This window comes from Pituophis catenifer, unplaced genomic scaffold (assembly GCF_029215685.1).
Source record: "Pituophis catenifer annectens isolate HBS135680 unplaced genomic scaffold, rPitCat1.0.hap2 SCAF_2, whole genome shotgun sequence".
Classification (NCBI taxonomy): Eukaryota; Metazoa; Chordata; class Lepidosauria; order Squamata; family Colubridae; genus Pituophis; species Pituophis catenifer.
The window spans coordinates 234572881-234590295 of record NW_027256882.1 but is presented as its reverse complement, the minus strand read 5'-3'; the positions used below and the strand labels follow the sequence as shown (position 1 = coordinate 234590295).

At 35.5% G+C, this 17415-nt stretch overlaps 1 protein-coding gene across 1 annotated transcript in view; it reads right to left on the bottom strand.

Moving 5' to 3' along the window:
- Window positions 1–1359: 1359 nt before the first annotated feature.
- ERCC6L2 (ERCC excision repair 6 like 2) overlaps window positions 1360–17415 on the bottom strand; it is a 64366-nt gene continuing 48310 nt past the window's right edge. Inside the window, exons 18-19 of the mRNA XM_070935639.1 lie at window positions 5624–5811; window positions 1360–2340 (exon numbers count right to left, since the gene is read on the bottom strand). Coding sequence (XP_070791740.1) covers window positions 1410–2340; window positions 5624–5811 — 1119 coding nt within the window. The 3' untranslated portion in view covers window positions 1360–1409. The remainder of the gene's footprint in view (window positions 2341–5623; window positions 5812–17415) is intronic.

The window sequence follows — 17415 nt, the reverse complement described above, 5'->3', positions numbered from 1 at the left end:
AACAGATTTCAAATTATAAAAAAATGGATGAATAGTAGAATATTATGAAATATTTGTCTTTTTAAGATGTGCTAAATTCTAACATCCAGAGTTCTTAAGGGCCCAAGAAGATACCCCACACATAAATAATTATGATACAGATATCATAATGCTTTTTTTAAAGAAGTCTTTTAATTTTTTTTATTAAAATTATTTTTTATTAAAATACAATTCATTTTTTAAATAAAAACAGATAAGGGGACATTGCCATATACTTCATACACTGATCATTTTAGTTTCAAATAGGTAGAAATACTAATTCATCCACTGCAATCTTGTACTGCTATTTACATCGTCGCAGTAGAATTTCTCTGTGTCCAAATATTCTCCGAATTGTAGTGTACAACTATCTCCTGTTATTCACTGAGTACTTTCAAAACATTTTGAGTTGTATCCAAATTTATTAATGCTCAGGGGAGACCTGAGCATTCAGTAGGAAGACCTTCTGAAAAATTGGAATTTAAATCTAGAAGTCCCATTATTTTGATGAATCTATTCTAAACAAGATTTAATTGGTACATAACCCACAATGTCGAAGAGTTTACAGATTACTTTGTTTTTATTTTTAAATCCAAGCCCACATTGTTTTCAATGTAGTCCCAATTTTGTTTTCAATTGCTTCAGGAATGTAATAGAAACTCCTATGATCCAAACATCACCAGAGTATGAACAATTTAAAAGAGTATAGTTTTTCACTACACGACACTACAATAGCTGTTGTACCCTGACCATACTAAATACATGATAAAAACACATGTAACTTAACAAAGTAGAAAGGGAGGAATGTGGTCGATCTCAGAGTTTGCATGCAAAGAAAATGAGATTCTGTTTAACCTCCTCAAGATGCTGCTTTTTCATATAAGGAAGGATAATACTTTGCAGGCAAGGGGAAATTTCAATGTGAAGATTTGACTGCAAAGCAAATTAGTAAAATCTCCACATTGAATAAACTTGAAATTGCATTGCCAATTAGAAATTGAAATTGAATTTGAAAGAAAATTGATTTCCTTCAAACTGATCAAGTGACTCATTTGCCTTTTGTCAAATCTACTTGTTCCAGTTCCCATTGAAAAAATAGGGAAGAAAATACCCTCACTCAATGACTCTGAATTTTCTTTAATTCTTTTTAAAGGCTTGTCCTTTTCTTTCTTGCAACTTCCTTAAAACAGATAGAAAATGGCTGAAAAATAAATACATACATTTTCTTTGTAAAATTTCTGAAAGGAAGGTATCCTTGAAAAAGCTTTTTAAAAAGCTTGAAATGCATTAAGTTGTTTAATCAACTTAAATTAATTAAATGCATTAAGCCAGTTCTGGGAATAAAATGTGAACATTTTTATCTTTCCCCCCCTCAATATTTAAATTCCAGATTAAATACCAGAAAAAGATTTATCATCTGTGTCAGGTTTCTTATCTATTTTCCATAAGAAATTGTCATTTTCCTTCCAAAGTAATTCCTCACTCTCTTCTTTCTCTTTGAACAAAAAAGTGAAAGACGGTCTTTCACACAGTTTCTCTATGGCTGTCACATCTGTGAGTCTTTGGAGACACTCCTCATTCTCTTCATTCAGCATGTCCCAGAAATCTTTTGGTCGAGTTGCTGCTTTTTCGGCAGGCCCATTAAGAGGCCTCCTGGGTATCTCGGCTGGACTATTTTCATTACTTGTGAAGAGGTCATTTAAAATAGAGGTGTCTCCTAGCAAGTCTGCAACAGCATTTTTCGGGCAGATTTCAGCCTGTCTGCTTTCCAGGTCAGACATGAGACATTTTTTGGGCGACAGTGTCCCTTTCAAATTCAGCTGTCCTTTAGAACTACTTGCAGACAGTCTCTCAATTATTCTTGATTTACTGGTTAGTGACTCAGATGCCATAAAGTCTTTGGATGCCTGACTGTTTCTCCCATTAATGCTGTCTTCGAGAATATCAGCTGGCAATTGTTTGTCTTCCCCATTTTGACCCCCAGGAGCCTGTATAGAAAGCTTATACTGAAATTGTTTTTCTTCACCATCAGATCTACCTGGAACACCCGGATCTATAGGAAGATCAGGCTTCAATTGCCCAGGGTTAGAAATGGAGGGGGTTTTCCTGAACTTGGTTTTATACTTGCCGCCTTTCTTGCTTCCTTCTGAAACAGAAGCTGGGACATCAACTTTTAAAAGATCTTTTAACTCTGGATGTTTTGCACTGTAAAATTCTTTCAACATTTTCTGCCTTTCTTCTGATGTAGTTTGAGTGATGTACTTTGCAAATTCTTCCACAGGAGCTTTATAAAAAAGATCTGCCATCTCCTCAAACTGCTTCCTACAGCAATTGGTGAAAAGAATAGTTAATTCTCTCAAAGAACAGGAAACCAGATAATCAATATCAAAGTTAATCAATGATACTTCTTTCAAAACCAGGTTAGGACTAAGTAATGGAAATATTGTCACAAAATAAAAAGGCTGATGTTATGACTAGATCTAGATCAGTGGGTTATATTGGAAAAGAAAAAGGTTGAGGTAACAGCATGGTCTGAATTCCTTGATTTATCATTCACTATTTTTATCATTCTGCTTGTGAGATTACACAAGTGAAAAATGTTAATATTAAATAGGGAAGAGAAAGACTTTACTTAACTGGTCCCTCTGCCCCCTCCCCCCAATATCTTATTCAGAATTCAGCACTAAATGTTGAGCTAAGGTTTGTGAATGGCTACTAAATTATGATTCTTTTAAAATCATGCTTTGAAATCCAGACACAGGAAATGTTGGATTGGAATTTTGTTTAAATAAAAACAAAACATGAAATGGGTTGGGACCCTACTTAGACTTTGCAGATTGGGGTTTGGAATCTAAAGCAATGTTTGTGCAAACTATCTAAAACAACCCGAAATGAGTTTGGCAACTAGGTAAACACTGTCATCTGCATCAGTTTTAAGCAAAATGCTAGAATTATATTATGAATCATCTGACAAGGAGAATTTTGTGATGTTGTCAGATCATAGAGGGTTGGTGTTACATCTGAACTGGTGTGGAATTTTCAAAAATAACTTTCTTATGGGGAATGGAAATTTTCAACCCCTGAAATATAATGACATATGGATATCTGCGATTGTCAAAGAGATCAGGGGAAAAAGTTTTCTTTCCTATTTCAAAACTTTAAAAAGCTTTCAAACAAGGACTGTGAAGAAATGGAGAGATTTTTTAAAGAAAATATAAAAATATCTATTCTGTCATTAGATTTTATAATCTGAACAAAAATACCAAGGCCTATTTGTTTAAACTTATTTACTCATCTCTTAATATACAATCTTTCTTCTTCTTACTAAAACACATGAAAAAACTCCCTAATTTTCTGTAAACACAACCTCTGGAATTTTTCCCAAAGAAGCATAAGCCAAGTTTTTCAAACACAAACCACAAGAAATTTGTTTCACAGAGCATGTCCAAGCTTCTGATCTGGTAAGATGTCTTTCTTCCTTCTACCTGCTTTCTATCTTTATTATATTACTATTTATACTGATTGTAACTTTAATAATTCTACTTTCACTAAATTAATTACAGTAAATTTAGCAATATTTGTGTCCCATACTTACTTTATTTACTTTATAGTAAATAAAGTATGATTTGTACCCTAATCTGCAGAAATCAAATGGCTTTTAAAATATAATTGGTCCAAACTATGAATGCAATATATTTCATTATAGAAGTGTCATTAAGACCTAATGATCTCAAATGCTTATATGTTTCTTTAACTAGGTTACTTATTTCAGTGACTGTTAAGACCATCTCCCTCAATTTTGGAGTCTAGCATGAGTCTAGATTCCTGGATATGGTAAGCTAAAGAGAGGTACAAAGCCTCTAAAGGCCACTCCTTACTTGTATTTCTGAAATGACAAAGGCCCCATATAGGAGGACTTAATCTGCCCCATATGAAAATCTCCAGACAGCACATCAAAGAAATTATTCCTAAACCATCATTTTGCTTCTTTTTCTACCCTAACTATTTTGGAGATTTTCAGGAATAATTCATCTCATGAAAAGGGGATGTGAGCGATCAAGCTAATATGACTATGATGCAGTGATTCTGAAATGAAACGTGACACTCTTGGCCAATGCAGACTTCATAAGACATTTCTTACAAATCTTGATGAGGTCAGCATAAATGAAATAGAGTGTTTCATTTCCTAGTCTTCTCTCAAAAGTCACTTTCCAATAATTAGATCAAATACTTATAATTAAGTATCTATACTGTGACTCACTAGAGAAGAGCCTAATGCTGGGAAAGATTGAGGGCAAAAGAAGAAGGGGACGACAGAAAGAGGTGGCTGGATGGAGGCATGAGCTTAAATGGACTCCAGAGGATGGTAAAGGACAGGAAGGCCTGGAGGAACATTGTCCATGGGGTCGTGATGGGTCAGACACGACTTCGCAACTACCGTGTTTCCCTGAAAATAAGACATCCCCTGATAATAAGCCCAATGAGGCTTTTGAGCGCATGCGCTAAAATAAGCCTCCCCAAAAAATAAGCCCTCCCCAAAAATATTTAAATGCAGAGCTGTAAATCAGGTAAGATGGCAAGAGGAGCCCCATCTTGCTCCACATGCCCCAAAATAATAAGACTTTCCCAAAAATAAGGCCAAGCACTTATTTCGGGGTTCAAAAAAAATATAAGTCAGGGTCTTATTTTGGGGGGAACACGGTAACAACAGCAACATAGTGTGATTGCTCAGTTAGAACACAGACTTTTCCCTCAGTTCAATCTCTGGATTTTTTTCTGTTTATTACTGGTAGAAGATTCTGCAGCTACAGTTAGACTTCGACTTACGACCACACTTGCTAAGTGAAATGTTTATTAAGTGAATTTTGCCTCCTTTTACGACCTTTCTTGTCACAGTTGTTAAGTGAATCATGGCAGTGGTTAAATTAGTAACATGTTAAGCGAATCTGATTTTCCCATTGACTTGGCTTGTCAAAAGATTGAAAAAGGGGATCACATGATCCTGGGATACTGCAACCATCATAAATATGAGTCGGTTGCCAACTGCCTGAGTTTTGATTATGTGACAATGGGGTTGCTACAATAGTCATAAGTGTGAAAAATGGTCATAAGTCACTTTTTTCTGTGATATGGTAACTTTGAACAGTCACTAAATGAACTGCTGTAAGTGGAGGACTACCTGTATTACCAATGGGGAAGAGAGATTAAACAATGCCATAGCTGTAAATATATATCATTAACAATTTGTGAGGGAATGAAGAAATTTCAGTAAACACAACATTTTGTTACACTAAACTATTACAAAATAATTTCAGCTGCATCTGCTTGTTACACACAATCACCAAAAATTAATTGATATAAACTACTGGCAATGCTTGCATTAATTTTCAAAAAGCTATTAATTGTAAAATCAAATATTTTTAAATAGTTTGCAAAATATAATAAGTAATAATTCCAAATAAATTTTATTTTATTTCTTATTGTTCTTATTTTATTTTACTTATTCAATTTTAATTTTATTTTAAAATCCTGTTCAGTACAATTAGACAGGACCCAGAAAACCTGAGGTCACTTAAAACTTTACAATCCAACTTTGTAATCTTACCTGCGGATTTTTCTAGGTGTCTTTCCAACCAGGAAGGTAACTGAGCCTATCCGGTGAACCCTCTTCTGTTTCTGGTGTACAGGATGTGTAATATAAAGGAGAGGAGGCCTGCTGGTTTCACTTGTTAAATGATCCTGCTTCACATTTTTTCTCTTTGATGAAACATCTTCAGGACTCTCTCTGCTTCTCTAAATCAAATTTAAAGTAAAATATTTTGATAGTTATTTTATTCAGCATTATTTCTCATTAACATGCTTGCTTTTTCCTTACAGATTTTGTCTCAAAATGATTTTGACCTTATTATGTTGGGATTCGTAATATCACCAACTGCTTGATGTTTTTATTGGGAAATTGATTTTTAATCAATGTTAACATGTCACCAAAACTTGAGGCACTTTGTGAAAAATGATCACTCTTGGTAATGAGCTCTTAATGGTTCCTTTGCAGTGAAATTCAACAGAGCTGTTTTCTGCATTCATATAAAGGAAAAAGAGAAAGAAACTGGTAGCTTTTGAGAACATCAGTTTATGTACACTAATGTTTATATTTCAATTATATCCCCTTTTTGCAAGCTATAAAGCATACAAACAGTAAATAATAGCCAAAATAGAATAAAACTTAAAATGTAACATCAATACTAATATCAAGAATTAAACAAAAAAGTAAAATTAAACTAAAATCAGCATAAATGAAGACATGTGAAAATGAAACAGGAATGACTGTCAATTTCAAAATCTTTATAAGAAAAAAATGTCGAATTGATCTATGAACATTTCACACTTTTTTCACTTCTGTTCCTTTTCCCTTTTCAATGATAGTAGCATAGAATTTTAGGAACTGGGCAGGTCCATATAAAGAAAGTTCTTTTTTTCATATACCATAACTAAAATTTCAAATGGACCAACATAGTCTATTTTAATACCAGCTTTATAACATCTCTGAAACAAGCAAGAAACCAAAGAAACAAAATTGGCAAAATATAAAGTAATACACATTCTTAAGAAATATTCTTCCTACTATATTTTGGACCAACTGCAGTTTCTAAACAATCTTTAAGGTAGATTAATTTCACCCTTACCTCTATCCCACCTTCCAACATCACTTGACTCTTGGCCACTATCTGGATAAATTCCCACAGTTTTCTTGGCAAGATTTCAGAAGTGGCTTGCCATTGCCTGCTTTTTAGGTTGAGATAGATGAGTAACCTAAGGTCATCTAGTTGGCTTTGTGCTTAGAGTGGGACTAAAGCCCATACTCTCCCAGTTTCTAGCTGCTCACCACAACTACTTTCAGTTAACACTAACCCATTTAGACTTCGGTACTGGTCTGGAATAGACATCGCTGATTGTAAATATTAAATAGGATTGGGTCTGGTTGGTATTTGATGGGAGGCCATCTGGGAAATTGGGGGTTGATTTAACCAGATTTGTAAAGTTGAAAAAGCATCCTAAAAGAAGGCAGTAGTAAATCATTTTTAATAATAATATAAATCTGTATGCAAATAAAACTATATGGAAGTAGTCACCAAAGGTTGGGCTTGACTCAAGGGCATCTTTATCCTATTTCCTAGAAACTGGGGTTTTGACCTAAAGAAGGTAGTCTTACTTTAGTAATCTATTTTGCAGGATTTCTGGCTTTCCTCTAACTTTCCTCTTTTGTTACTTTTGCTTCTCATGATATTACAATAACTGTCTCTCAACTCATAATTTGATGGGAGTCTACTTTTTTCCTATCTTTTTTATTGTCAAATTATAAATGTCATAAGCAATTACAGGAGAAAAAAACTGCTTAGTTAGTTGGATTTATTTACTTTTATCCCAATTTTATTATCTTTACATATAACAAGACAGTGAACATGCCTAAGACTCCTTCTTCCTTCTATTTTCCTCACAACGACAATTCTGTGAATTGACCTGAGATGTGATTGGCCCAAAGTCATGCAGGTGGCTTTCATGTCTAAGGCTAGAATTCACAATTTCCTGGTTTCTAGCCTGATGCCTTAATGTTCTTGCTTTTCCAGATGTTTTCCATGCTAATTTTTGCAATGCATCCAATTAATATTCCTCATTTAATTCCTTTCCCTCCTGTTTGGTCAATTTTAGAACCGGAGGAAAAAAGTCCTGTTCTGGCTCAATTTGCTTGCTGTGAATCTTTATCTTGTGCCACTATTTCGAACCATTGTAATTACTTTCACATTATTGATGTTACAATCCAACTTCTTCGGCTTTTTACCCTTATTTTATTTATTTATTATTTATTATTTATTTATTATTTGAATTTCTATACTGCCCTTCTCCTTTCGGACTCAGGGCGGTGAACAGCCAAAATAAAAACATTTATACATAAATACGATTAAAAATAGATTTAAAATAATTAAATTTGGCCCATAGTTTAAAATTTATCAATTTAAAATCCATATCAAAATTTAAAACCAACCATAAAATCATAAAATCAAGAGAGACTGGCTAACTGAAAGAGATGAGTTTTTAGGGCCCGACGAAAGGTCCGGAGGTCGGAGATCACTCGTATCTCTGGGGGTAGATTGTTCCAAAGGGTAGGTGCCACCACAGAGAAGGCTCTCCCCCTGGGGGTCGCCAGCCGGCATTGTCTAGCCGACGGCACCCTGAGGAGGCCCTCTCTGTGGGAGCGAACTGGCCGGTGGGAGGCTATTGGTGGCAGAAGGCGGTCCTGTAAGTACCCTGGCCCTAAGCCATGGAGCGCTTTAAAGGTGATCACCAACACCTTGAAGCGCACCCGGAAGTCCACCGGAAGCCAATGCAGCTCGCGCAGGAGAGGAGTCACATGGGAGCGCCCAGTCGCTCCCATAATCCCCCGCGCGGCCGCATTCTGCACCAGTTGGAGCCTCCGGGTGTACCCCAAGGGGAGCCCCATGTAGAGAGCGTTACAATAGTCCAGACGAGAAGCCTCTTATAGCCTCTCCATTATCTGCCAGAAGAATAATGAAAGCTTAGATTAAGATAAGAATCGTCAAAACTGCATCTGAATATGAATAGGCATAGAATTCAGCCTAGACACAAAAAACATGTATGGATGTACAAAAATAACAAAAGTAAAAAAAAGTCCCACATCATTTAATATGAACAAGGCAACGTAACATTTCTATTGCTTATTCAGTATCCATGACTATCACTAAATTTTGTATCTAATATTTTATGATGAATGTATTTTTATAATGACTATGATAATGATCTATCACTATTGTTGCATGTACACTGAGAGCTTATGCACCGGAGACAAATTCCTTGTGTGTCTAATCACAGTTGGTCAATAAAGAATTCTAAATAGTAATTTTACGCCAAACATATATGTATGGGTTCAACTCTGATCCAGGGAAGGAGACAAGTCTCAATGGCCTTCTGGAAGGCCAGGGTGATAGGGGTCCTTCAGATTTATACAGGGGGTGGGCTATTCCATAGTGCAGGCAGGCAGAGGAGGGCACTGACAAAATGCTATTTACTACCATTTTTAGTCCTACTCCCTGTTTCAGGATGTTCTTTTATCTTCACACTTTTACTATATACCTTGATACTTATTCTGGGTAGATGGGAAATCAAAGCAGTGGACAGTATAACTTTTATTTTTAAACAAAGCAAGTTGGGTCCATTTGGGATTAATGAAAACAAAGATAATGCAGGAGGTTGGAACTCTGCCAAGTAATCCATTAAAAAATATATACATTTTTTAAAAAATCTATGAAAAGCCAATGGAAAAACAACCATGGTAGGTACCTAAGAAAGTTTCTGTGAGTACCCTGATCTCAGTTATTATTGCCCAGATGTTGAAAGTGGCTTATATCATTACAACCGTTCATGTGAAACTGTCTTACAACAAATTATTGGTCCATTGGTCCATATAGTACTGCCTATCCTGAGGTGGAGAAGAAAGATGATAAACACAGCAAGATGATATAACTGAGAAACAAAACTAATATGGGTACTTTAAATGCTGAATACCTACCTTGGTTCTATAACCTTGATTTTCAACAGATCACGCTGATGTTAATAAGCAATACATATTACTAGGACAGCAACTTCTCATCCCTATAATCTTAGATAAGCCGCTTAGGAATTTAAAAGTATATTAATATATCACTGAATTAATGGAAAACAAATATACTAAATAATCATATTTTTCTTAATTTTGAAACCTAAGAATGTTCATTTATTTGCCTTATTCATTAAATAGTACCAACCCGCACATCTGTTAAGCAAAAAAGTAGCATTTTAATTTATTTATTTATTTATTTATTTGGAAAATAACCAGGTTTTGTAAGTAGACTAGAAGCCCACAAACTTTCTCGTCTTTAAGGGAATAGAAATGTTGTTAAAACTAATGCAGTACTTCTTAGTACAAATAAATTATTACAGATGGGATCTGAAGGGGGGGGGTGGTAAACATTGCTAAATGTGCTTGCAAAGCTTGTATTTGAAATACTCTTCTCAAAATTAACTGTTAGGTTTCTGCCCAAAGGCTAAATAATAAAATTGTAAACAGAATATATTTCATACTAATGGCAGAATAAGCTTAAGCATTCATAAATTATCCTTGAAGTAGTATTTAGGGGGAAGGAAAAAAAAACCCTGCTAGCTAAACAAACTAACCAACTAGCTTTCTGTTATGCAGAAATACTGAATTCATTTGAATTTGTCAAACATTCAAAGAAAGGCAGCTAATCAAGCTAAACATCTACAGAGTTCTCACAAATGACTATCAAGAAATAAAGCTCAACACATTCAGGAGACTTTCAAACCGTATCATATAAGAATGTAAATGTTTGCTGATGTTGTTTTTAATCAGGGCTTGAAAATAAGCAAATTTCAGAGCCACACTGATAGTTCAAAATAGGAGAAAAAAATTGTGCAAACTGTCTGAATCTTTGCTAAAATATAATTATTTGAGATCTTGACATCTTAAATGTCAATGCCATTCCAAAATTGTTTAAATTAATTTCTAGATGTTTATCTTACTGTAGCAAAACAGCTGAACTCATATATACAAGGCTGGAAATCTCAAACCAACTCTCCAAAAAGCCCCCGGCTTTGTCTCTTGCCTGGGGATTATGGCTTGACTAGTTCTGCTGCCACCACCTACCATCCAGAGGCACATCACTGGACATTCTGCCTCAATTCCCAGGGTGAGATCAGAATCTTATAATTTGCTTTGTTTTTCCGATTTTTAAAAGGTAAAAATGAAGGTTAGAAATTGAAGAATTACTATAATGCAAACTCCTGGCTGTATAGCTTGGCGTTTGTAACTTGAGGTTTCAACCAGCCCTGGGGAAATAAATCAATCTCACAAGCCATAAACAAAATCAAACTTTACTTTTAAAAAAGATACATGAAATCTACTTTTTAAAAGAAAATATACAAAGTATATACAGTCAGCCGGCAGGCCACAAGATGCTTCTGCTGTGATATTGATGTTTTGTCTTGAAGTGATAGCATATGAAGACGTTTATAAATAAATAGAGGGTTTTGTTTTTTTAGTTCAGTCTAAAGGCTGGAAAGCAAACCCGAGTTACACATTTAATATCTTAATTTATAAATAAGAACAAGAGTCAATAAAGCTTAATTAGCACCACACAGAAAAATCAATCGGGATCTGATGCAAAATTATGGATAGATTTTTACTATTTCTACAGAGTTAATTTTTTTCTGAAGAAAAATTACTCTGCTCCAGTTGTCTGGACTTTCACCAGCTTTCTGGGAAATCCAACTTAAGCAGAGGCTGCTGAGGAGATGGTAAGCCTCCTTGTTATGTCCACCCTTTTGCTCCCGCTTTCTCTTTGGTTCAACTATACTTTTATCTGTAAAAAAAATTCTATACATAACTGAGGGAGTTGTTAGATATCTTTTTGTGTCTGTGACAAAGAATATCTCTCCCCCACTGTTATTCTGCGAACTGGGGAAGTTTGAGCATCTGAGATTCCTTGAGCCTGTTCACTGTCTAGGAAATACATTCACAACTGATTATTTTTTTTGTACTGGATTGTTCACAAAATTAACACTCCACTTCTTTTCTTTACAAATATCAGTTAATTATATGTATATTTATTTAACATATATCCTACCTTTTCTCTAGAAATGCAAACACCTTACCCATCAAGATCTCCTTTCATGTGAATCCCTAGAGGCTAGACTGAAACAATGTAAGAAATAAATAAAAATCCAATTCCTTTCTCGCTTCACTCTCTTGGCTTTTCCACACAGTTTTCCTATAAGTAGATGTCTTTAGTCACCTTCCTGGCCCTCTTGGAAAAATGTTGCAAACTGAAATTTGTAATAAACAGAAACACTGAACTGATTCAAAACTCTTCTAGCATCACTCTAATAAAGTGTTGAAGAAAAAGAAAAAGAAAAAAGAAAAAGAAATACATCAAAAACCTGGGAGTTTTGAAAATAAAATCTGAATTAAAATCGCAGATGTTTTTATTAGTAATGATTCCACAGTATAAATTAAAAGTGTCACAATTTATTGAAATATATGCTGATGGTGACACATGTTCACTTGACATAATATTGGAAAAAAATAAATCTGGCCAATGATACAAAACTGGGAGACCAAAAATAGAGAATATATGGTAATGGAGAAATTGACTGTATATATTTACAAAAGAAGTCTAACCAAAATCAAAAAGGAATGGCTCCTTACATGCAACATGCACTGTACTACCAGAGCCTTGGTAGTACAGTGGTCTAAGGCACCCTGTTATTAAGACCAGATGCCTGCAATTACTGCAGGTTCGAATCTCGCCAGGCTCAAGGTTGACTCAGCCTTCCATCCTTTCTAAGGTAGGTAAATTGAGGACCCAGTTTGTGGGGGCAATAAGCTGACTTTGTATAAATATACAAAAGTATGAAGGCTATTGCTTAACGCATTGTAAGCCGCCCTGAGTCTCCGGAGAAGGGCGGCATATAAATCAAATTTAAAAAAAAAACAAAAACATATTATTACTTATTTATTAAACAACTTTATATGGCTGCCCAAGTCATGTACAGCAATTTACATTAAAAATTCACAATGTAAGAATCCATATACACCCTCCCCAACGGTGACAATCATACAAACACACCAGCTGTCAGGCATGAAAAATCAGGTACACACACAAAGGTTCTAAATTATTGATTTATTAGCCTATGCTAATAAAGTTAAACTTCATTTTCTTGTGGCTATGTAAGGATTCTAAGCTGATGCCTCATTTAACTCCTACCCCTGGGCTCTGCTAGTCTCCCTCCTACTCCAGCCACTTGATTAGCTCCGTATCACCTAGAGGTCCCCAGGCCTGCTGACAGAACCATGTCTTCAGGGCCTTCCAGAAAACTATCATGGTGAGGATCAATCTTATCTACTGGGAAATGATATTTCAAAAGGGGGGGGGCAGCCACCACAGAGAAGGCCCTATTCCTTTGTTCCCCCAGATGTACATCCTTAAAAGATGGATCCTGCAACATACTTTGCCTTCCCATTCTGGTGGTGAGTATATGCAATTTTATCCAGCAAGACCTAAACTAAGAGATTTAGATTAAAAAATTTGAATAATAAAAGATAGAAATTAATTTAACAATAATTCAAAAAATTATACCTATTGCTTATATCTAATAGATATAAATAATTATTATTTTATTATATACTCGCATACATCGCTGACTATAGGGGGTGAAGTTTTGCCCCCTGTAGACAGGGTGCGCAACTTGGGCGTCTTTCTGGATTCACGGTTGAGCTTAGAAGACCAGATAAAGACCGTGACCAGGGGGGCATTCGCCCAGATACGTCTGGTGCGCCAGTTGCGTCCCTACTTGGACCGAGATGCCCTACACACAGTTACTCATGCGCTGGTCACCTCACGGATTGACTAGCAACGCTCTCTACATGGGGCTGCCCTTGAGGACCACTCGGAGGCTTCAGCTGGTGCAAAATGCAGCTGCATGGGTTGTGATGGGAGAATCCCGATACTCCCATGTTACACCCCTCCTGAGCGGTTTGCATTGGCTACCGGTTGCCCTCCGGGTGAGATTCAAGGTGCTGGTGTTGACCTATAAAGCCCTACATGGCTTAGGACCAGGATATTTGGCGGACCACCTACAGCCAGCAACAACATCCCATTGCCCGGTTCACGCCCATAGAGAGGGCCTACTCAGGGTGCCGTCGGCTAGACAGTGGCGGCTGGCGGCCCCCAGGAGTAGAGCCTTCTTGGTTGGGGCGCCCACCCTCTGGAATCAACTCCCCTTGGAGCTCCGACTAGCGCCTGACCTTCGCACCTTCCGCCGGGAATTAAAAACTTGGCTTTTCAAATCCCTTGACCTGGTCTGATGACGGGGTTTTCAGGGTTTTAATGGGTTAATTTTAAATTTTTTAGATTTTAGTCTTTATTTTTATTGTGGCTTGTGTTTTATTGTTGTGAGCCGCCCTGAGTCCATTGTGAGATAGGGCGGCATATAAACCGAATAAAATAAATAAATAAATAAATAAATACTCCAGAAAAACTCATGTTTATATGACAAAAACTTTTGAGAGCCTTGTGTAGTACTTCTTTTTTCTCTGTGCCTCTTTGAAACCACACTTTTTCATTGTCGTGAATCAAAAATTTCAATAGAAATTGGTGGGTTCTTCTCCCAAATTCAGCATTCTCGCTGAACCAAACTCCAGGAGAGATGATCAGTACAAACCTAATGCAGCTAACAAAACCTTTTGTTTATATGACCAATCAAAAGTACCTTTGTAATACAAAACTCAAGAGCCACAATAAGTTCTTAATAACCCTAATTTTTTAATGTACAGTATTCTGCAGAATACTTAAGACCTGCACTGGGCAGAAAAAGGGGACTTTTTCTCTCATTTACACCACATTGCAATAACATAAAGAGGGGTTTACCATTAATCCAGGTTTTACTACAAAGCAGCCTGTTATTTCTCTATCAAACTTTGTCAAGAGTGCCAAGTGTCTGTCATCCAATTCAAGGGATTAAGTCTTCTTTTATAGTGTGATACTTGTACCAATTTATAAAAATACAGATATAGTTTCTTAGCACTGATCACTGTCTATATTTTGGACTGGGTTCATGCCGCAAAAGTTGAATATGACAGCTGGCAGGAAGCTGAGGGGAAAATACATCCCCTTTTCAGTCACCACATTTCAGTTGCTATAGTGATTAATCCTCAATTCAATGGGTATCTTTGTATATTTCTTTTCAGTGAAACTTTAAGTAAACTTGTTGAAAACAAGCAATTGACAGAAAAAAGGGGTCTATATAACCAAGGGGCAGAGTATACATTTTGTGACCTTGCATTAAAACAACAAATTAACTATAATGCACAATGCAATTATATGATTTCTCTGCTCATATAGATATTATATCGGACTAAGTAATTTTCTTCTTTTCTTTTTTTAACCAAGACTATCTCTGTTTTGTATAATCTCATGTTTGGGAGCCTAAATTTATAGGGTTACCAGATTTCAGCTCCTTTTCTCTTTGTTGCCATCTACTGCTTATCCAGATTGCTGCAGTCCCAATCTGGTAGCTACCAAGCAAGGTAAAACTACAGTATATCTCCTTGTAATTTTGAATTACGTTACAGATTTTTAAGACTCTGTATCTTATCCCTGGTTAGGATTTTTAATATTAGCTCCCTTTGCATGTGAAGCAAGATATTGTATGTCAGAGTATCAACTCTTATCTGCAGGGATCTCCTAAATGGAAAATGAGAATAATAGATCCTTTTTTAGAGAAAGGTGCTTTTAAACTTGCAGAAAGGAAGCACTGCTTCTCACTCTGAATGTAAAACTAAGCATCCAGAAGCATGAATCCTGTTTCTCTCTTGACTGGCAAGTTCTTCTCCAGTCAGGAAATATCAATATGACAATGACCAATGTAGGTGTCCATTTCTAACGATGTTAATATCAAATTGCCATCATTTTGTCACTTGCCCCTTCTCTGTAGTGCAGCCCTCTACTAGGCCCTCAACAGCCTTTCCTAATTTCTTACCACTTTTACCAAGTTCACCCAGATGCTTTGTCAATCTACCAGAAGGACTGACATGATAAGAATATGGAATATTCTCATATTCCCAATACTTTTGAAAATGTCTTCCATTCCTAATTGTATTACTGGAACCTGTTTCTTTAGCCCTCGGACCCATTTCCTGAAAATATCACTTTTGACACTGAAAAGCTGCCCTTTTCAGTGAAAATAGATACCAGTAATTAATTCAGTTTTCTCTATGAGCTCATTTTCTACTAATATTCATTTTAATTTCCCTAGTGTTCACTACTCTAGATAGATATTTTAATATTATAGTTAGCAATATGAACCTCTATAGGTTTGTATCCTTTGTTATTTTGCATTCCTTTAGTGCAAATCTGTGAATCACATTTAATCATTTCCTTAGGTAGCCTTATTTTCTCAATTAGTTCTCAATATTACTGGTTAACTATTCTTAGCCTTGATAATTCTTTCCTGATATTCCATTTTTCAAAGTTTCTTTTTAAAAAATTCATTTTAAAAATTCATTTTTAAAAATTTATTTTAACACGTATTAAAATAATCACTTCAAAACTTTACTTAAAATTCAAAACATCAAATATATTATAATAATATGTAAAATATTAAATTACATTTTAATTTCATCATAAAGCTTTTGAATAAAAAAAATATCCACTATTTTGTGAAAAAAAATAGTGAACATAATGTGAAAAAAGCGGACTGTCCGCTCAAATAGTGGACACCTGGCAACATTATCCAGAAAGAAACAACCTTCCCCTTTCAAATTCCCTCATACAAGTCCCCATCGTTTTTAAAAAGTATTATTTTAACTCAAATATGACTATGCTAATCTCCTGTGGCACTGTTAAATATAATTGAAATCTCATAGCGCTCTGCTTATCTTTCTTATCATTTAACTAACACACTACATTCTAGGCATTGCTTGGTATTCAGTCTACTACTGCTTCCCTTCTGGTTGGTTCCATGTCTAGGATATAGTTACTTAAAATTTCTTTAAAATTAAATCTCTTTGTAATGGTGGTTTCTGTAATGTTGATTAAAATCACATATCACTACAATCATTTCCCCTCTGGAAGCCTCCCTCATTGCCATATCCATTTCAAAATCACTCATTTTCACAGAGGAAGTAAACAATGCGTCAACAAGTAAACAGAGGACATGAAAATTAGCCTTACACATAAAGATATAGAATTAAAGATTGCAAAGAGATTATTAGGTTTGCTAAAGTAGGAGGCAAAGATGCTAAATAAAATCACCAAGCAATTTTTTCCTCCAAGATTGAGGTTTCATTTCCAGTTAAGAACTCCCACTCAATAAATATAGAAAAACAGAAAACATGAGACATGAATCTCCTTCCATAAATGGAAAGGAGTGTGGGAGACAGATATTCCTTTAACAAAACATGATTCCTACCAATCGCTATGATTCTGCAAGCTGCTTCTCATCTTAGTCCAGCATGATTATAGCCTGACAAACAAGAACCACCGGCATGAAACAACAATTACAAAATACTACATCACAGATTCAAATATTTCCCATACCGGTGAAGTGAGTGAACTAGAACACAAGGGAAGATGGAAAAATAGGAATCAACACAAAGGGAAAATCTCAAGGCCACAATAAGGATTGTGGAGCCAAAGAAGCATGTGAGCCGGACTATGAACCAAAAAAAAAAAAAAAAGGCTTCTTGCTTTATCTGCTTTGATAGTTTTTGCAAATCTCCATGTATCATAGGGTTTTGATTACTAAATATTACTATATTTTATATAT